At 38.7% G+C, this 22,239-nt stretch overlaps 1 protein-coding gene and 1 pseudogene across 2 annotated transcripts; both read right to left on the reverse strand.

Annotated features, from left to right (window-relative positions):
* Positions 1 to 8,439: 8,439 nt before the first annotated feature.
* On the reverse strand, positions 8,440 to 10,027 carry LOC146579597 (endonuclease domain-containing 1 protein-like; annotated as a pseudogene). The gene is made up of 2 exons (XR_014891336.1): positions 9,707 to 10,027; positions 8,440 to 9,222 (listed from the first exon to the last, which is right to left on the reverse strand). The product of XR_014891336.1 is annotated as an endonuclease domain-containing 1 protein-like (transcript).
* Positions 10,028 to 16,672: 6,645 nt separating this feature from the next.
* On the reverse strand, positions 16,673 to 21,568 carry LOC146579598 (endonuclease domain-containing 1 protein-like). Its single transcript, XM_085269518.1, has 3 exons — positions 21,460 to 21,568; positions 20,017 to 20,346; positions 16,673 to 19,061 (listed from the first exon to the last, which is right to left on the reverse strand). The coding sequence occupies exons 1-3, from the start codon at positions 21,505 to 21,507 to the stop codon at positions 18,477 to 18,479; spliced, it is 963 nt and encodes a 320-aa protein (XP_085125644.1). The 5' UTR covers positions 21,508 to 21,568; the 3' UTR covers positions 16,673 to 18,476.
* Between the last annotated feature and the right edge of the window lie 671 nt (positions 21,569 to 22,239).

The following is a 22,239-nucleotide window of genomic DNA, read 5'->3' on the forward strand; positions in this document are numbered from 1 at the left end:
TTTTAGCCACCCTGTACAGTGCAAAAAGTTCCTCTGTCCAACCTCACAATACAAGAAAAGAAGGCTGTCCAGCCGATAAGAGGAGGTGCACTGTTGTTCTAAGCACAGCAGCTTATTACACAAACATTACTACACTCTGCAGTGACTTCAATACCTATGAAGCCTTAAAACAAGACCCCAAAAGCAAGCACAAATAACGTATCAGTTGCCTACAAAAACTTGAAAAGGACAAAGTCATTGACCGCCCTACATACCATCGTCTATACCCAGGGGATGCTAGTCTTACAAAGGGTTCATCCTAAACCTTGGCTGATTATGACTCACACCCGTTTTTACACCTTGGCTTAGGCAGAGGATCAATAGGGGGTCCATGACCCTCTTAGGGACACTTCCATGGGGCTTAAATCTGGGACTCTCCACCAGTTCCTCTTAGAACTGAAGAAGCTTCTCAGATGTGAGGTGAAACGTCTTCAAGAAACTTAAAGAAGTCCAGATTTTCTTTCCATAGACTAAGATGACCTGGATGACTAGAAACCTCTACAGAAATAAAGGATTATGATGTTTTCTCTCCCCACATGTTCACAGCTAGACTAAACTGCTTATAGTCCAAAAAATATATAAAGGGCTCCCCCGTGTGGTCTGAAATGATAACAGCTTGATATTGTAAAATAAATATTGTAAGGAAACATTAGAAAAACGTTTCTGCCCCGTAACAAAATGATGGTTAACTATAATGGAGCTTACAGCTGTAGATGCTAAAAGTAAAGAACTATGACTCTAAGATGCTTCGTTTATGTTCATCTTTGGGATGTACAGGAGTTTGGGTTAGGTTATAGTTTATTTGTGTGAAAAATGAAATCACATTAACATTTACATGTAAAAAAAAAAAGAACAATATTCCAATTATGTCGTACTGTTGTACTAAGTATGACTGTGCAATGACAATAAAAAGTTATCTTGGCTTAATAGCAAAAAATAAACAATAATCACAAAAAGTACAGAAAATGTTTTTCTTTCCTTTTTTATTTATTCATATATAGCTGAAATGAATTACTTTGTAACCTAATTGTTACAGGAAAAATGATTCTATGTTTCTTTACCTTCTTTTAAATGTACAAAGATGCCCTTTGTCTATGGTTAGATTAGTTTAGAATTATCCTTTTAGACTTTCCCAGCAAAGACATATTGTTTTGGGACATATTGTTTTTGATTGTTTTATCTTTCCCAGCTCTCTGCTGACGAGACTGGCACCATATATGGAGTTGTTTATTTTATCTGTTTATTATTTTCTTATCCTGTTCTCACTGTCTCTGTGATTTGTGCCTATAAAAATGCCAAGCCTCTGTTCATGGGGGTGAGTTGTTCTTTGCAGCTCACCCGTGTACACGTTTGATAAAGAAAGTAACTTTGTCTCATTGTGTCTTTATTCCTCCTGGGTCTTTTGCAGAGTTTTCTCCCAACATTTCTTGGTCCTTCGGAGCCGGAGCGCCTCCATCGTGTCCCATCTCCGTGACCAGTCCACGTTGTTCGCCTGTCGACAGCTCACACACCAGGTGTGTGATAAAAGTCCAAGAGCGTTAAATTCGGGTCTTGGCCAACGTCTTAGAAAGCAACCCACGGTGGTGGGGCCTGATCGAGGTGGACCAGATCCGGCGACACTGACCAGGTAGATACAGACACACTGACACAATCTTGCGTAAAAGCGTATTTTAAATTCAGGGAATTTAAAATAAATTCAGGGAATTTAAAATAGCGGAAGTAGCTCGTCGACTGGTAGCTTGGAGCTCGTCGACTGGAAGCTCCCCACTTCTGTGGGTTCGGTTTGGAGCTCGGGGTAGCTCCCCCAGCTGGGTCTAGACAGGGTCTAGGGAGTAAGTAGCTCATCTACAGAAAGACTGGCAGCTCCCCTTATGATAAGGGTTCCGATCGCGCGAATAGGTGTGAATGTGAATGTGTGTGTGTGTGTGTATTGTTTTAATCAACGGAGCAAGCTGAATTTTCACGGTCCAATAAGAGACTGAGCTGCTCCTACTGTGTTTTTCTTTTACTGCTGTTCACTGACGTGCTGGTGAGTTGAGAGAACGGTCGAGTTCCGTCTCGTAAAGTTCACACCGCTTTCGGAACTAGTCCGAAAGTAGAAGGGCGTGTGAGCAACCACTCTCGTCTCTAATACCAGCGAAGGTGATAGCAGCTGTATCGTGTATATATTACTTAAACAAAAATAAGTAAATACATAAATAAGATGGGTAATCAAGCAAGTGAAATTAAAACTCACTCCTGCTGACGAGCAGTGGTGAGAAAAGAAAAGTCCAGACGCCGGACAAAAACAGTGTCTGTAAATTGAGAAATTTAAGAAAACAAAATATAAACAGTCAGAAGAACAGAACTCAACTGCCAGTTTAGTAAAACCAGAAGACGAGACACTGTGCAGTGCCCACAATCCTTTTAGTAAACCATCACTCATTCCTGCAGCCGCATCTGCAGCAACACCCATATCAGGAAGAACATAATAATCCCTTATTAAGTGAAAACTAGAGATCAAAGTAGTTTGAAGTAGTTTAAAAGGGTTGAAAACAGACCCCACTGAGTAGATATAAAGTACGAAATAAAGATAAACAAAGGGAAAATTACAGTAGAAATTATCTTTAGAGTATTTGAAATTAATAATAGCAAGGATAACAACCTGTAAAGTGATATTAACAATGAAACACAGTTGGCATGATGACCATGCCCAGCATGTATAAAATGAATATAAAGCAAATAATTCAGACGAAAATATTTTAATAAAATAAATAAGGTATATTAAGACTGTGTCATTGTTCAGCCAAGGACAGTGTGCGAAAAGGTAACTGTCTCCACCTTGGGAAAATGGTGATAACTGCAGGTCATCTGAAGCCCTTGATGGATACAAAATAAAATATAAATAATATATTATAATAGAACTGCCTGGTCCGCCATGCAACAGAGAGAACAAATGTGACCGCAGATTGGATGAATTCAAAATTATCTGTTTGCTGAATAAGATGATCCTAACTAACAAATTGGCTCAGGAGTAGTATAATGGTACACACTAATAAAATATTATAATATGCTATTGCTGTTATATAAGACAAAGATGATAATATTAACAATGACATAATATTAATATGAAGAGGCACCTTAATCGGTTATGATGTGAGGTGGATAATTGTTAAGCAGTAGTCTGCATCAAGCTTAAGGTTTGCTGAAACTCAGTGTAATGACATGTGAGATGAAGACAATACGGAGAATAACTAAACTAATGAAGTGCATAGAGGCACTTGACCAGCTTGAAACTTCTCATTCTAGAATGACACATTGCTGAGATATAGAGCACACCTATAATAACAACCAATAAGCAAAACCCTGTAGACAACAGCTAAAACTACAGGATTGAGAAGCTGAATTAAATATGTAGACACTGCTAAGCTGATGAGCATGTTACACATTTTCTTTTTCGTTTCTTTTAGAGCAGAAGCTGCTGTAACACACCCAAAGAAAGACTCTAGGTCTGACCAACCGTCTCAGTCGTGGGCAAAAAGATGTCAGTCAATAAAATTCTAAAAGATAATTTATTGACGAAAAATATATCAAGAGATAAAAGATAAAACAGTCCAGTGTCCCACTTATGAATTGTATAAAAACACACAGTCCCAAGGCCAGAGCCAGCTATGCCACACGGCCAAGTTGCACCCCACATGTTGCCTTTAACAGGGTTAGAAGTTGTCCTTGGAGACCCACCACCCTGCAATCATATAGTCAGTGGTCACTCCAGCCTCTGCAACCCTGCTGCCTTTAGGCTGTGGCATATAATAGGCCCTGGACTGCACAGAGAGACAAAATGACACACCTAATATAAAATTCATAGCGCAAAACCCATCCATCCCAAACATATCTAATTTCATCACATTACATACCTGCACAGAGAGACAAAACGACACAGCAGTGTTTGTAGTGTGGGCTGTAAGTAGACCAGTGTATCAGTGCAATCAAGTACACCTGCCTCTAATTAGTCCAACCCCATTCCAGCCATTGGCTCACCAAAAATGTGACACACACAAAACCACTCCCAACCCAGTGCAACTTCACACAATAATATGGAGCTGAATTAACACAGGCACATTAGTCTACCATGTTACAAGCTGCATGTTATTAAAAGCCAACATATGCAGACTTCTGCCTTGTTCGGGTGACAGCATTTTTTCTTTTTTCTTTTGTGTCCTGACACGTTTATGTTTTTGTTTTTGTTTGATTATTTTGTTGGTTTTGGAAACGAATTTAAACGAACTTGTGACAATACTTGAGAGTCACAGTGACACATAGTGATTAGGCATATGATTGAAAAATGCCTAGGTTTAGAGCTGTGAGCTATGAGCTGTGAGCAATGCAAAGTTAAGTGTGTGTGTGTGTGTGTGTGTGTGTGTGTGTGTGTATATACACACACACACACACACACACACACACACACACACACACACACACACACACACACACACACACACACAGTGGGGCAAAAAGGTATTTAGTCAGCCACCGATTGTGCAAGTTCCCCCACTTAAAATGATGACAGAGGTCAGTAATTTGCACCAGAGGTACACTTCAACTGTGAGAGACAGAATGTGAAAAAAAAAAAAAATCCATGAATCCACATGGTAGGATTTGTAAAGAATTTATTCGTAAATCAGGGTGGAAAATAAGTATTTGGTCAATAACAAAAATACAACTCAATACTTTGTAACATAACCTTTGTTGGCAATAACAGAGGTCAAACGTTTACTATAGGTCTTTACCAGGTTTGCACACACAGTAGCTGCTATTTTGGCCCATTCCTCCATGCAGATCTTCTCGAGAGCAGTGATGTTTTGGGGCTGTCGCCGAGCAACACGGACTTTCAACTCCCGCCACAGATTTTCTATGGGGTTGAGGTCTGGAGACTGGCTAGGCCACTCCAGGACTTTCAAATGCTTCTTACGGAGCCACTCCTTTGTTGCCCGGGCGGTGTGTTTTGGATCATTGTCATGTTGGAAGACCCAGCCTCGTTTCATCTTCAAAGTTCTCACTGATGGAAGGAGGTTTTGGCTCAAAATCTCACGATACATGGCCCCATTCATTCTGTCCTTAACACGGATCAGTCGTCCTGTCCCCTTGGCAGAAAAACAGCCCCATAGCATGATGTTTCCACCCCCATGCTTCACAGTAGGTATGGTGTTCTTGGGATGCAACTCAGTATTCTTCTTCCTCCAAACACGACGAGTTGAGTTTATACCAAAAAGTTCTACTTTGGTTTCATCTGACCACATGACATTCTCCCAATCCTCTGCTGTATCATCCATGTGCTCTCTGGCAAACTTCAGACGGGCCTGGACATGCACTGGCTTCAGCAGCGGAACACGTCTGGCACTGCGGGATTTGATTCCCTGCCGTTGTAGTGTGTTACTGATGGTGACCTTTGTTACTTTGGTCCCAGCTCTCTGCAGGTAATTCACCAGGTCCCCCCGTGTGGTTCTGGGATCTTTGCTCACCGTTCTCATGATCATTTTGACCCCACGGGATGAGATCTTGTGTGGAGCCCCAGATCGAGGGAGATTATCAGTGGTCTTGTATGTCTTCCATTTTCTGATGATTGCTCCCACAGTTGATTTTTTCACACCAAGCTGCTTGCCTATTGTAGATTCACTCTTCCCAGTCTGGTGCAGGTCTACAATACTTTTCCTGGTGTCCTTCAAGAGCTCTTTGGTCTTGGCCATGGCGGAGTTTGGAGTCTGACTGTTTGAGGCTGTGGACAGGTGTCTTTTATACAGATGATGAGTTCAAACAGGTGCCATTCATACAGGTAACGAGTGGGGGACAGAAAAGCTTCTTACAGAAGACGTCACAGGTCTGTGAGAGCCAGAGATTTTCCATGTTTGAGGTGACCAAATACTTATTTTCCACCCTAATTTACGAATAAATTCTTTACAAATCCTACCATGTGAATTCATGGATTTTCTTTTCACATTCTGTCTCTCACAGTTGAAGTGTACCTCTGGTGCAAATTACTGACCTCTGTCATCATTTTAAGTGGGGGAACTTGCACAATCGGTGGCTGACTAAATATTTTTTTGCCCCACTGTAAAGTATCTGCTCAATTACTTCATTTGTTTTAGACCAAACTCCCCTGTAAGTGGCAGGAGGGATGCAGAGTCCTGCATTTGGGTCCTAATCTTGTCTGCCACACAGCCCTACCTGACAGATAATGCCCTTCCATTTCAGAATAATAATAATAAAAAAAAATTGCATGACAAAATTATTTGCAGTATTTTTATTTAAAGGAAATGAAACCATAGTAGCATGACAGGTATAAAGAAGCTCCGTTCTCATGCTGTATAAAGTGCACATATTTTGCATAATCCTCTACTCCCACATCAAATCTACAAAACATAAATACATGCTACAGTGTACAGTCATGACCAAAAGTTTTGAGAATTACATAAATATTGGAAATTGGAAAAGTTGTTGCTTAAGTTTTTATAATAGCAATTTGCATATACTCCAGAATGTTATGAAGGGTGATCAGATGAATTGCATAGTCCTTCTTTCCACTGCATTTCATTGCTGTCATCAAAGGACCCGCTGAGATCATTTCAGTAATCGTCTTGTTAACTCAGGGGAGAATGTTGACAAGCACAAGGCTGGAGATCATTATGTCAGGCTGATTGGGTTAGAATGGCAGACCTGACATGTTAAAAGGACGGTGATGCTTGAAATCATTGTTCCTCCATTGTTAACCATGGTGACCTGCAAAGAAACACGGGCAGCCATAATTGCGTTGCATAAAAATGGCTTCACAGGCAAAGCTAACAGGAATCCTGCATTAAGCCACCTATTTAACAAGCTCCAACATGAAGTAATGAGAGCTTTTTAATAAAAAGAAAGAAAGAAAAATACCTCAGGTATACATCGTGGGTAATTATTTATGGTTTAAAAATTAGCATTTATTATTTCACAATAACGATGATCACAAAGATTTTTGGCATCATGCTTATTTTCTATGCATGATTAACAATTTATGAAATTATTGGTTTCCCCTCCAACAGTGCTAACGCGAGTGTGTTCGAGAGGCGTGTGTGACTGAAGATGATATTTTCGTGTGTGTGACCCACAGGATTGTGGCTGCCCTTCCCCACTCTTGGATTCCCTGGACTTTTTCCCCTTGCACATTTTGTATATAGCACCTGGTGTGTTTGTAAACAAACTGTTCAACCTTTTAAACTAAGTCCTGTGCTTGAGTTGTTTCATTGGTTTAGTCCAGCACTAGGTCAGCAGACCAATGACATAAAAATCTAGACCCACACGAGCAAGACGCAGATCCTGCTAGGCCACATCACGGACAGTCAGGTAAGCCAAACAGTAGACAACGACCAAAACAAACAGGCAGATGAACTAGACCCAAAATACTCAGGAACTTGCAAAATTCACGAGATCGCCAGTAGTGTCAGTAGAAGACAAGAAGGCAATTGTTAAGATGTATCAAAGAGTATATAAATAAAAGATAAAAAAAATACCGGTGAGTAGAGGCAGCAAGTCGCGCCAGCGTTGACTCAACCGGAAGTTTGACCGCACCCACCCAGGTAGTACAGGACCCAGCTGTGAGAATGGCAAGTTCTGAAGCCTCTGGACTCCTGTCACATTAATATGTTGTTTATTAAGCACTGAGATTTGTCTGTAAGTTTCCTTATGACATTTCAACAGGCGTTGCCTTGTGAAGTTTATTACAGTATGGAGTGTAGAGAGACACAGGTAAATAGAAAAAAACACACAAAACACAACATCTGCCCAAAATGATCAAAGTGAACAGGAGAAAAACTAATGGTGCCCTTACACTTCAAAATAACGCTTATGATGCAAACACTACAAAAAAGTTACATGAAACATCACGTCCTATTTAATACAATTTAAGCAGCAATGATAAACTGAAAAATAATCACATCTCGGAAATATTTGGCTGTTTTACATAAACATGGGACACAAATTAATGGTAAAACCTGAATCGGCTCAATACAAAGTTATTTGGATTTGTCACATTGCGCAGGGGCACAGACATATACACAGCTGGTGTATATGTCTGTGTTCATAGTCTGAGAAATTCCAAGCAGGGAAGAATACACAGTAACTAAACTAAAGGCAGCTGCAGCACATGATAACAACGTTATTATGAATAAAAAAAATAAAACACCTACTGAGTAAAACCAGATTAAGAAAATAACCATCATTAATTTACATTATTTTTACTTTTGTCTTTATTAAAGTAAATGATTCATTTCCAGGTTATTTCCTTTAACATTTTCATGATTTTCAGCTTTTCCAAATTACTTTTTGATTTAACGATTTCTTTCTTCTTATGATGCTTCCAAGCAAGTTACCTGAAAAAAAATCTGACTTTTAAATTGGGATTTTCTTCTTTTTAGGTCCAAGAAAATGTTTTCCTTCTAAAAGCCTTACATCATTCTCATTTACTTTAAACTTTTTGACTGATGCAATTGTAGTACTCATAGGGGCAGTTGTTGATTTGCCAGATGTGGTGGAAAGTGGGACAGATGTTTCAGGGGAAGAGAAAGATGTACTTTGTACAGATTTACTTGACATTTTTGATGGGCAGGAGCAGTTAGAGGGAAGGTGTGAATACAGATGAGTAACTGTTGTAGTTTCAGGACATTGTGTTTCAGGAAATACTTGTATTCCCTGCTCTTTGTGGAGTTCTCCCAAGGTCTTTGTATCCAGATGTTCAGGGCCATGATTTCTGTTGTTGCCCCAGTGTGCACTTGCCAGCTAGCTGTTCTGAATCTGACTGTAGCAGCAGAAGGCCGACCAGAGCACTGAAGGAATACTGATTCTTTGGTTGAGACGGTTGTTGCTGGGCTGTGCTCCGATAACTACAAAGCCTTCTATATTGCTATTGTTTTTGCAATATTCATTCAAAACACATTTGATGCAATTCTCCATTTTATTCCAGCTTCCGCTGTTGAAGTCTTTATTTTGTGGAACAATGTTAGTCAAAGTAAAAGTAGAATTTCTTTTTAAAACAGTAGATCCATAAGAGCTTGGAAACAAGTGTCCTCTGTCAAAATCTATGTTGTATTTGTAATCTTTGTCCCCAGCCTGGTGCTTGTAATTGGTACTGTTGTTTGATGGTCTCATATTGGGATTGTCACTTGGTTTTTCAAGCTGTCAAAATCAAAAGGGTAGGTCAGTAAGTCATGCATGGTTGTTGCTAAATAGATTAACAGATTAAAAGAGTTTAGTTATCACCTCGGGATCATTCATTTCAGCTGATATTGCTTTTTTTTTCGTCTATAGAGCGAACTTAAACTGACATAATTTAAATTAATTTTAGCCAAACTCAGTGAAGCTGAACTCAGTGATGTCTTTAGGAACATATACTGAACAATGCTGATTATCACTTTGTAACGTAATGTAATGGAAATAATTTGTAGAGCCCTCAAAACAGTTACTGAATTAGTAGAAATGGTATCAGCAACACTAGAGTGTTGGAGTCAGCCTGTACAGTGATTAGTTTATCATGTACGTAGGCCTGCAGTGTCATAATATTTTATTTCAGTTTGAAAGCTGCATCACAGCAGTTATTATGAAGTAACACATAACAGTTGTTACACATAACTAATAAATATTGCAAATATTTAATATATACCTGTGGTTCAATCATCCATGGGATCTGGGGTCTTCCAGATGTGCTCCCATTGAACTTTGCAGCAGAAAAAACTGGAATCTTGTTCTGGGTGTCGTAGAGTGTCACAAATGTTCTGGTGTTATTCAAAGTTTGGCAAATCAGCTTGTATCTGTTCTGGTCCTTGATGTTCCCTCCCTCCAAAATTCCTGGGATGTTTGGTGGAATTTTCTCAAGAAAAAACTCATTACATTGTGCCACTGATGTCACCACTTCAGTTTCAGTGGGAACAATGGACAGAAGGAGGAGAGCAGCGAGGGGCAGGAGGTGCTTCAGTAATGTCATCACCGCACCCTGATTCATCTGGTCAGAGGAGAAACCAAAACCTTTACACATCATTACATTTAAAGAGGCACAGTTAAAATTTACCGTATTTTCTGTCTCAGATAAAGTTTCAAATCATGAGGTAAATATATGCACAAATAATCACTGTGAGCCCAAAACTAAGGATAAGGATTACCATAAATGCTGACTTTACCCAATTTGTTTCTACTCTTGAACCTGTGTAATGTCAAAAAGGCGTAACACAAGAAATAGTGTCTCAGTGGAAACTATGCAAATACAGTATTTACAAAAGTAAACCAAGCAGCAATCACTTTATAAATAAAGGGATTTTGTGCGGTTCAAACCTTCTGTTTGCAAAGGACGTGTAGTGAGAATTTGATTGGATTAACGGGAATGGAAATAAAGCAGTTTATTTCAGATGAACAAAGGCCCAGCATAAGATAAGGATTAGCTTAAACTGTGAATCATAAAAAGGTGTCTAACCATAGAAAATCTGGTGGAGGAAACCTGCATATGAAACTGCATTCTTACAAATTTTAAAACCAATTCAAGCCTGTTAAGTGTCTTTCTTCATCTATCTAAAGGTAAACACAAAGTCAGCTCAACAATAATTAAGACTTTATATACTGAGGCTTTCAGACTCTCAGGTTAAAGCTCAGAAAACTATTTCAAAAATCGCCAAACAGCTAAAACAACAAATGAGAGCAGGTAAACAGATTCTGCACAGAGAAACAAAAAGCGTGGATCATTCACCCCACGGCACGTACACGAACATGCCATCAGTGCTGAATACCGACATATGAAGGTTTCATCACTCTGACCAAAATTCACTGAACCAGCATCAAAAGAAGATCAAAACTTCACGTTTGATAACCGTCATCATGAATTCTTTTAATGGTGTAGAGTGTCTGTTATGTAACAGCCAGACAAGTTCAGCCCAAGTGGCCTGAGATGGAGTGAAATTCAGTTTCAGTCTGCTCCAAACAACTCAATAAATCTTTAGAAAATGTGATTCTACTAAACTTTTATTCTGCGTTTCATGTTTAATCCTTTTTGGAATGAGGTAAACATCTAACTGGTGTGGCATCTGTTACGAGTTTAGTTAAGCTTAAGAGAAAGTTAAGAAAAAGGGTTACAGTAATGGAGTTCAGAATCAATTTTTTCTTTTTTTAAACTTTGTGCTGCTTTAATTCAATTAATGTTGCTTCATATTAGTTTGTACAGCTTGTTGTGACTGCTATGCTAACTAATGGAATTTGGCTTTACTTTGTTGACTCCAATTGTGTGTGTGTGTGTGTGTGTGTGTGCGTGCGTGCGTGTGTGCGTGCGTGCGCGCGCGCGCGCGCATCTACTAAGATGACCAGTATGGTGATGAATAAAATAAAGAAAACAGTTCTTACCACTTCAGGTTTCCTTAATGGGTTAACAGAGCAGTGGAAATGAGATACATGGTGCGGTGCAGAGTCACCCTCCTTAAAGATAAGTTAGGCTCAAAGAGGAAGTCGGTGCCTACTCAGAATTTTGTGTATGTTATGATTATTGTCAGTTTTACACAGTGTATAGTCTCGCACCTCAACTTCCTCTTTTCTCCTTTCGTCTCTCATTCTCTATCTATCTATGTATGCATACAAACACACACACCAACGTGTGTGTGTGTGTGTGTGTGTGTGTGTGTGTTTCTGAGGGTCAATGGCCTGTGTGATGGGCAGACCACAACTTTAAATACAGTTTAATAGTGTTTGTAGTCAGAAGGTCTGTTTCTACTGTGAAGGGAAGACTTGGAGTTGCAGGTTTGACAGGTTGAGTTGCAGCAAACAAGACATTGCTGTGTGTGTGAGACCCTTATTGGAGAACAGACTTCAGTATTTTACATTAATTTATCCTTCTTCATGTTAACACTTTGACATGTATTGTCACACTAATGTTGTTTGTTTGACGATGGTGACACAGCAGTCTGTTTTCACAGTAAGTTACTTTATTTTAGTCTGCATGTTCTGCTTTTCGTGGTTGTTCTCAGAAACATTATGACTGTGAAATGCAAGGCCTTCATTCAGTTTCTGTTCCTGTCACCTTGTTTTTTCGTGTTGTTTTTGTGTCTCTTTGCATGTTGATCTCAAACAGACAAGAAGCAAAATTAGAAATTAGCTTGAATTAGGACAGCAACTATTCATTGAGAAACTCAAATATTTTTAAAAATCTTTGTGCAAATTTTTTACTTCTGTGCTTAGTTTAATGCACGACTCTATAGTGTCACTGTGGAAGCTCTGTGCAAGCACTGTGCAAACGTTTCACTCACATTTGCATCTAAAGAAAGACCTGCAGTAGAAACACATGCAGGAACAGGGGTGTGAATGAAAGATATGGCAACACTAAGCAAACTGGGGCTACAACGAAGATGATGCTGCCATAGTTTAACATGGAGTCTGTCTGCAGGCACACAGCAAAGAGCAAAAAGGTGGAGCCTGGACTGGACTGGAGCAGAAAATAGGCCCTGACAGTTTAGGTACAGGCAGCCAACCATGACTGCGCTACTGTTTATATCACGCATACACATATTATGTATATATATCTCAGTTTGTTTGTTAATTGATATTTAAACAGGTTGTAATCAGGTCGGTAAAGCTGTTGTTGGATTACTTACACTGCAACATGTACTAATTAAAAAGCCAGACTTCAGCTATGAGCAGTGTTCAGTTCTTAGAGTTATAATCATAATAAATGTGCAAGTAAAAAATCATCAGAACAAATATATTCATTTCACGGGCCCAATTAAATTCCTCGCATGTAAAATCAACAACCCGCGCATGTACAACTCAACAGCGGGCACACAAATAAACCATTGCATACACAAGAGTGTCTGCTTTGCACACGCTGCTACAGTTTTACACCCCCGTGGGTTGCCCCACAGAGAAATCTTGTTCACACTGACAAACTTTGGAAAAACAGTAAAGTGATTCGTCCCTTTGGCGGCCTCCCTGATGGTGAAGGAAACTGTACTGACTGACACCTTTCTTTGTGTAACCTTGCCTTTTTTTTCATCTATGAGTCTATGAGTCATCTATGAGGATTTTCTATGAGTCTGTGGTGGCCAGTGCGATCCTCTATGCTGTTGCATGCTGGGGGAGCAGGCTGAGGGTCGCAGATGCCAACAGACTTAATAAACTGATCCGTAAGGCCAGCAATGTTGTGGGGATGGAGCTGGACTCCCTCAAGGTGGTGTCGGAGAGGCGGATGCTGTCCAAGATAAAGACAATGTTGGATAACACCTCCCACCCACTCCATGACATGTTGGTCAGTCACAGGAGCTCGTTCAGTGAGAGACTGAGATTACCGAAAAGCACCACTGAACGACACAGGAAATCATTCCTGCCTGTGGCCATCTCCCTGTACAACGCATCCACTTAACACACTGTTTGCTGCTACAACTACACATGTTTCTTTTCCAAATATTTATTTATAAGTGACTTATGTATGTATGTATGTGTATATATATGTATATATTGTACTATTCTTAGTTAGCGTATTGTCTGTCTTGTCTTAATGTTGGTTTAAAATGGAGCACTGTAACAAAAAATAATTTCCCCCAAGGATCAATAAAGTATTCTGATTCTGATTCTGATTCTGATCTCTGGCACTTTACCACTTAAGTTTGTACTATTTCAAGCTTTTCATTAGACTTGAAAAAAATTGGGGTGCTCTAAAACTTTTGACTAGTAGTGTAAGTACAGTATGTATGTATGTATGTATGTAAAAGGGTGAGGTAATGAGCTAAGTGCCCCTTGTCTTCAGTGCCGAGCGTTACCAAACAAAGTGTTGTTTGTGAATGGATAATGACAATGAAAAGATCCTTCCTCTTAATTTTTTTGTCTTTTCAGTTAATGAGAATTTCTCTTTACTTATTTAATGGTGAAGGTTTTAGGACCCAGAGGATCAAAGGGAGGGTATAAAAGAAGAAGTAGCAGCAGGCGCTCTTCTTCTCTCCTTTGTGCTGATGAGTGGCTGTGAACAAAGGTGATTTGGGAAGGTAATGAGTCTGAGGAGTTTTTCCTTTTCTCCTTTTGTTGCTCGTTCTCCCTAGTCTGCTTTGGTGTAAGGGTCACATCTTAAAACAGATTTATTTATTTATTTTTATTTATTTATTTTGCATTTGGGTTTGCTCTTTATGTTAACTGGGCAAGGTGCAATATTAGTCGGGCAATGTGCAATCCCTGAGCTGGGGCTCACACCTTATAGAAAATTAGGCCTTGCCTAGATGCTTTTTGGGAATTGTTTTGCGTTTAAGATAACATGATTGCAGTGGTACCAATCATTTCCTTAGGGAAACATTTGCATGTAATAAAGTTGTATTTATCTGGAGTGGATTTGGGTTTTTAAGTAAGTGGCATCTGTTTTCTTCTGGTGAGAGCGGGTTACCAGGTGATTGTTACATTGTGGACAGGTTGCACCATTCACCCTCACCCCTTACTCTAATGTTCCCGGTCGAAAATGACCGGTCAGTTTTAACAGCTCTTAAATTATCATATTTTTCACTACCAAATTCAGTTCAGTGGGTGGGTCAATGGGTTGTTCAGTGAGTCGTTCAGTGGTCATTCAGTGGGACAGGGGGAACACCACAGATCTAACAAAGTTGATTAAAACAGTCAAAATTCAACGAAAGATGTGCTCATCACTTTTATATGTTCAAGTGCATAGTGTGGAGGATGTCATGAGGACTTGAGGCAATCGGATGTAAAACACAATATTTACGAATTTTTTAATTTGTAAATCAAACCGAACACGACAGAAAGGTTAAAGGTACATTGTTGATTGTAAGTGATCTTTTTTTGTGATGTTTTAGTTTTATCGCAAACCTTATTTTTGCTCTTTTCTTTATTATATCATCATATCATCTTCATATCATATCATGTCACTCATATCCTGGCTAATATTGACCCCTTGTCTCTTTTATTCTGGGCTTGAAGTTTGTAATAGTAGTATCAAGGGCTTTGGTGGTTGTTATGTGTTTTTGATCACTACACTTAGCCCAAGTTGAATGAGAAATCATCAGTGTTGCCAAGAGAGTCGGGGCTTGCAGGACGAAATGCAGGTGAATGACTAGATGATGATTCCCTTAATGAGAGCTGACGACGGAGGTGGAACAAGGAGGTGAACACTTCCTCTGAACAACAGGCGATGAGTCCAGGGCGGGATTGTATGGACACCTGTGCACAAGGGAGCAGAGTTAAACATGAAGACAGGGCGAGGGCAGAGCGGAGTGTAGACGAAGCCTAGTTACCACAGTAAGTGACTGAACGAACTGGCGATGAGTAGTAGGCAGCCCTGGCTTAAATAGGCCTCCTATAATTGACAGCGGAGGGGGCTCAGGTGCGACACAGGCGGCTCCGAGAGTAGCCAGGGTACCATCCTGTTGACCAAAATTGAAAACCCCTCAGCTGCTCCCAAAAACCATGACATACACTGGGCAGTCTGAGGTACACCTGTGCACTACTCATGATGTCAGATCAGCATCCTGATGTGGCACACCTGTGAGGTGGGATGGATTATCTCAATATAGCAGATGTGCCCACTACCACACATTTGGACTGATTTGTGACCACTGTTTGGGAGGGATGGTTATATTGTGTATCTGGAATGAATTTTAGGTCTCTACGTCCATCCCATGGGGAATGGGAGCAGTAACAAAGGTGTTGCGTTTATATTTTTGTTGAGTGTAAAAATTAATAAAAAAAAAATACAAAGCTTCAAAAACCTGTGAATCGAGATAAACTGATATGACTCAGTGCCACTGAGGACACAAAGGTTACATGAGCAATAACCTTACTTGGATATTAGCAATTTATTGATTATAAATAGGCGATCTTACCTTGAAGTTCAAATCTGACTGACTCAAATTCTAAATTGAATACATCTCACTGTAGTGAAAACTTTTTTATAACACATAGTTGAATGTGTGACATGGTTAGGTTTACATCTTGGGATCATTATTATTATTATTAATGTCATTATTATTGTTATCCTGAGTTACAGGGTAACAATAATGTTGATTACCTAAAGGAAACACTTCCTTTTGTCACCTGTCAGCAGTGTAAACATGCTGTGATACCCTGAGTTACAGTCAGAGGGCTTCATCGTACACTTATGTGCACCCCTGTCTATGAGGGTTGACACACTGCAATCTGCATACAGGAGGGCTGGCAAAGATCTCCAGCTAGCCAATCGTGAAGAGAAAAGCTTTCTCACTCCCTCCGAGGCCCACGGCCATAACAATTATCATTATTATTATCATCATCATCATCATCATCCAAGTTTGAATGGTGATTACCTAAAAAATGAGTGAGCACTGAGAAACATTTCTTTTTGTAACCTGTCAACAATGTAAACATGCTGATACCCTGAGTTACAGGCAGAGAGCTTCATCGTACACTGAAAGTTATTTAAAATTATTCCTGAAAAGTTAGTTTTGAACAGACATTTGGCTGCAAATCAAGGCAGCATCTATGTAACTTAATAGTCATTCACACATTTATCCTCTATACGAGTTTGATCCTTTTTGATTTCTTATAAAAATACTTCACCCAGATTTAAAATGATGCCTTTTTAAAACCTAAAGTGTATTTTCCTACAAAAAACACAAAATGCACTCTGTGATGCTCCAGTTGTAATTTATTAGAACCACAATAACATATTAAATGGTTTACAAAGCACTATAGAGAGTAGTTACAGTCATATAGTTTAGCATGGGCTGCATGATGTTATGGTGATTAGCACCACGGCCTCACAGGAAGACAGTCCTGGGTGTGAATCCATCAGTTTCCTGGTCTTCGGTGTGAAGATTGTATCTTCTCCCAGTGCTGGTGTGGGTTCTCTCCAAGCTTCCACCCACAGTTCAATGATGTGCTGGGATAGGCTCCAGCTACAGCTCAACCAGTTGTTGAGTTGTAGCTGGTACTACAACTCAGTACTTCAACAAATACTTCTCTTTTCTCTATAGCTGTTGGTGAACACATCATTAAACATTTTTTTCTGTATACCAGCACATCACAGTGTGTGTAAATATTGTCTCAAATCGTCCTTGCTTTTGCTATTTGATAAATTTCTGACATTTTCAACCAAGAGATGATCTCAAAGCAGTTTATGTTGGTAACACCACTTATTTTGAGTATGAGTACATCTGCACCCAGTGTAACAATCACAATGGTGGCTGAACTCTGACTGTGAGGAAAAGAGAAAAAAATAACAGCACTGGCAGATAAAATACCCCAAATGCAGGAAGAATAAATGTCAAAAAACACAAAAACAAAGAAAGTAAATCTGATAAAGCACAAGAATCAATCAGGCACTCAGGAAGGAAAATAAAGGCATGAAATCAAGGCACATGATTCAGGTAAATTACCAAATTACCAAAACTATACGGTCATTATAAACACAGGAAAGAATAAACATGGAGATTACAAAGCAGGAACCACAGCTTAACAAATCCTTCATGCGATTCCCGAACCAAAAACATCATTATTCATTTAATCACATCTGTAGCTTTTACTTCATTATCATCTCAGGCATGAATAGTAGATAAATAAATGTGGTTTAAATCAGACATTTATAATTAAAATGTAATATAATTGCTAATTTTAAAACCATGCTTAGTTTCCCTTTATGCATGAGAAATGCTTTATGTATATCTTTGCCAAAAAGATATAATCCAACTTGTTTTATTTTTAATTGTTTTGTAAATTGCAGTGTTGATGTTGTTTATTCAGCCAAGAATTTTGATTGCAAGCTTCCTTTATGAAGCATCAATAATATTTGCATTGTGATGTGGTCTGTGGCACCTGTCTGATAGAGAACAATGTTTAGAGAGACTCTGGTAAGAAAACATCAGCATGAAATAATCAATAAAAATGACTAGGAGGAAAAACTGATGATGCCCTTTCATTTCACAATAATGATGTAAACTTTTGAATGTACTTTTTTCAGTCATTTCAAAGTCAATCATACAGTTCCTTATTATTTATTCTTTTAACATGATCGTGTTTTTTAACTTTTCCAAATCACTTTTCGATTAACCCCGGCTTCTCATATGGTGCTTACAGGTAGTTTTCTAAAAGAAAAAAAATTGCTTTGAATCAGAATTCTCATCTTTAGTCTGTTGCCTTATAAGGAATCTCATCACTCTCATGCGTCAAAAGGTTTAGAGTAAAACCTTTTGACACATGTGCTAGAAATCTGGACAGATGCAGCAGCAGAAACACTGGCTGTAGTACCCAGAGGGCCAGTTGTTGGATTGCCAGATGTGGTACTGTAATTTGGAACTGTGCAGGAAAGTGAGACAGATGTTCCAGGTGATGAGAAAGATTTGGAGCTGGGAGGGATTGGTGAATTACATGTGGAAGAAGAAGACTGAAGGGGTGGGGGTGGTTGTAGGACGAGTAGATGTACTCTTCTTTCTGTTTCACTTTTGTCGGCATTGGGCTTTGCAGGGACTTTCTGAGTAAAGCTCAGTGGCACTTTTGCCATTACGGCATTGTGGTCCAGGAAATGCTTCAATTCTCAGTTTTGTGTGGAGTTCTGCCAAGGTCTTGGTCTGCAGATATTTTGGGCCATCATCTGTGTTCTCACCCCAGTGTGCACTCGCCAACCAGCTCTCCTTACTTTGACTGTAACAGCAGAATGCCGACCACAGCACTGAAGGTATATTTATCCTTTGGTTGAGTGGGTTTTCATTGCCGGGCTGTGCTCCGATCACTACAAAGCCTTCTCTTTGGTTATTGTTTTTAATGCAGTAATTATCCAGAATGCATTTAACACATCTCTCCATCAAGTTCCACCTACCATTGTTAAATCGTCTTCTTTGTGGAACAGCATTAGTCAGGGTATATGTAGAGTTTATGTCACCTTCTTCAGATCTATAAGAGCTTGGAAATAAATGCCCTCTGTCAAACTCTGTCTGTTTGTAATCATTAGTTCCAGCCTGGTGGTCGTAGGTGATTTTCTTGTCTGCTGGTGTCATATTGGCATCACCAGTTTGGTTTTCAAGCTATAAAAGTGAAAATGATATATTAGTGATCCATGCATGGCTGCTGCAAAGTCGACTAAATGTACATTTACTAATTGGTTGATCAAAGTTGTATTATTTAAACATAATAACAGCCCTCTTAAGTTGTGAGCTTTACATATTTTAATGCTACCATTTAAAAAGGCAAACTTTAACTGACAAGACTGCTGTTACATAGGAAATATACAGACGTGTCCTATATCAGAAAAAATGGAAAATCTTTGTAGCGTCATCAACATATAAATGGGATCACTGAATATAAGTAATAAGTTAAAGCAGTAATACTTTATAATAATCTCGGACTATTCAGCATTAGTGAGGTATTAGTAAATGTTTCATTCATCATTTTTAAAGGATTACTCCTCCATAGTACGTAATTTGTAATTGCAGTCTTGAAATACTTTCATTTTGTTCTATAAATGCTTTATGTGGCAAAAATGCTCTACACATTAAATGCAGTCAAAGTACTGAACTAAAGGTTAATAACTGATTGAAGTAACCATGAATTACAGTATGAAATAAGTGTTAATAAAACCTTTATTAGATCGCTCACAAACAATGTGCTCATATCTTAATCGTTACGTATATAAATGTCAATGAAACTACTTTGTTAATCACTTATTCAGCCTCTCTAAATGTTACCATGAACGTGTTATACATGAGTTTATTAATTAAGAGAAAAATGTCTTACTCACTAATAGCATGACATTATTATAAAGTGTTACCATAAAAGTTACTTTTGTAGTTCACTGGAGTGCTTTAGTTGCAATAGCAGTAGCACAGCACTGTGGGTAGTTGGTTTAATTTTAGTGGTATACTAAGATTCACAGTAATAAATGTGGTCTGTATTATCATCACGTAGCACTGCATTATGAACATATTTTATTAAACCTTAAAAAGATGTATTAAATCAGATGGCTGTTACTTATAATGATACCTGTGGTTCAATCTTCCAACGACTTCCCTTTCCCTCGCCTCCACCTCTGTACTCTGCAGCAGAAAAAACTGGAATCCTGTTCTTGGTGTCGTACAGCGTCACAAACCTCCTGATGTCTGTCAAAGTCTGGCAGATCACTTTGTATCTGTTCTGGTCCTTGATGTTCCCTTCCTCCAAAATATCTGGGATGTTTGGTGGAGTTTTCTCAAGAAAAGACTCATTACATTGTGCCACTGATGCCACCACTGCAGTTTCAGTGGGAACGATGGACAGAAGGAGCAGAGTGAGAGGCAGGAGGTGCTGCATCATCAATGATATCATCAGTGAGCCCTGTGTCATCGGGTTAGAGAAAAACAAAGACAGATATTACATTAAACATACTTCCTCATTCCCTGATATATACATATACGTGCATAATAACCCATAAGAGCCCAGACCTATTTTTACAGTCAGGAAAACTGTGGGAGAGTCAATGTTCAAACTTTAATAGAAACTTCCCTCAATGTGTAAAGTAGCAGTGTCACCTGTGTGACTGTGGGTTCTTAGGATGAAGGTTTCAAATTATGAGCTACGTTTATGTCCAAGTGTCCATTCTAGGATTCCAGTGTCATTGACGTGAATTCATTTCATCACAGAGAGAGAATCTGATAGCTTTTGTTTTTAAGATATTAATAAAAGCTTTTAGAGTTAATCCAAGGTCAACCAGCTCCTCTCTTTACTGTGAAAAGGTTATAAAACATAAACCAGTATAGAATATTATTTTTTTATCATGGCCACATTCTTAAAAGTAAAAAAAAATAGGTTAATATATAATATATAAAATAAACTATCCATTCTGTGAACACTGAACCCCACCCACTCTTCACACTTTAACACACACGTTAACAAAGGAAGCACAGTCAGAAGTCAGTTGGATTAAACTGACAGAAACTCAAGCAGTTTTTCATCATCTACAGGAAAACACAAAGTGAGCCAGACAATAACTAAAACATGATTCAATAAGGCTTTTAGATATTCTGAGTTGCTTCAAAACAGTCGTTCTCAGCTTTTCTCATTTAAATATCACCACTGCACAAACAGCACACTCTTAGACAGAATTTCCTGTTTCATCTTATGTTTGTTTTTGTTTGTTTTTTGCTGACAAGAGATAGGAGCAGGACTGTAGCTAACATACTGAAACATACATGTGCCACGTGTTCTCAGAGGTGATGAATACATTTTACAAAACACAGGTGAAGACATTCACAGAGAAGAAAGAAAGCTAACCTTCGAAGTAAAACAGGAAAGCTGAATCAGGAATCCAGAACTTTGAAACTTGAAACAACAGAACAAGAAAACCGAACAGAGACTGAAGCTCGACTATATTCAGTTAGAATCCTTTTCAATCACACAAATTACAAATTAAAAGATGAATAAAGTAGGGATAAGTGGAGAAGTTCTTACCTCCAATGATCTGTGAAAACCAGCAAAATGACCTTGTAACAGGTTCATACAGCAGAGGAAACAAGACAGCTAGTGAGGACCTGGACTGCCTTCCTCACATATAAACTGAGCAAAAGAGGAAGTGTAGTTTTGGTGTTCTTCAGTGCGGAAACGCTTCGTAAGTTTTCTCAGAACCCAACCAAACATGTTTTACATGCATCATTTTCCACATTAAAGTGACTTCAGCTTTTATTTGAGTTCTTTCTAAGAAGCAAAGTGTATTTCATGAAAAAGCAATGTTACTGCAATAAATAACACATCATCAGTGTGTGAATGTGTGTGTGAATGTGTGTGTGAATGGGTGGATGACTGGATATGTAAAGCGCTTTGGGGCGCTATATAAATACAGTCCATTTACATTTACCATCATTTTATATTTAAAAAAACATTAAATAATAAATGAGTATATTTATAATATAATATAACACAGCTTATGAATTCATATAGATGCTAATCTGAAAGTGCTGCTGAGTCTGCAAGTGCTCGACTTACATGTTTTTTGTGTTTGTTTGTTTTTTCATTTTGTGTGTTTTAGGTTGTTAATGCTGTTAGTACATTAACAACAGATCCTTTGCTTTACTTGCTAACTTCAACTTTAATAGCGTTTATTAATAAACATATTCACTGTTTTCTGAAGTAAAACTTTCGATCCTCAAAGAAAACAAAAAAAAGACAACTTTCTCACTTCAGCAGGTCTAACATCATTTGGTGCTCGTCTTTTCGAGAACAGTCTTCAGATGG

Source organism: Mchenga conophoros, linkage group LG3 (assembly GCF_057382185.1).
Source record: "Mchenga conophoros isolate Kocher_MC1m ecotype Shallow Benthic linkage group LG3, M_conophoros_male_GT1.1, whole genome shotgun sequence".
Lineage (NCBI taxonomy): Eukaryota > Metazoa > Chordata > Actinopteri > Cichliformes > Cichlidae > Mchenga > Mchenga conophoros.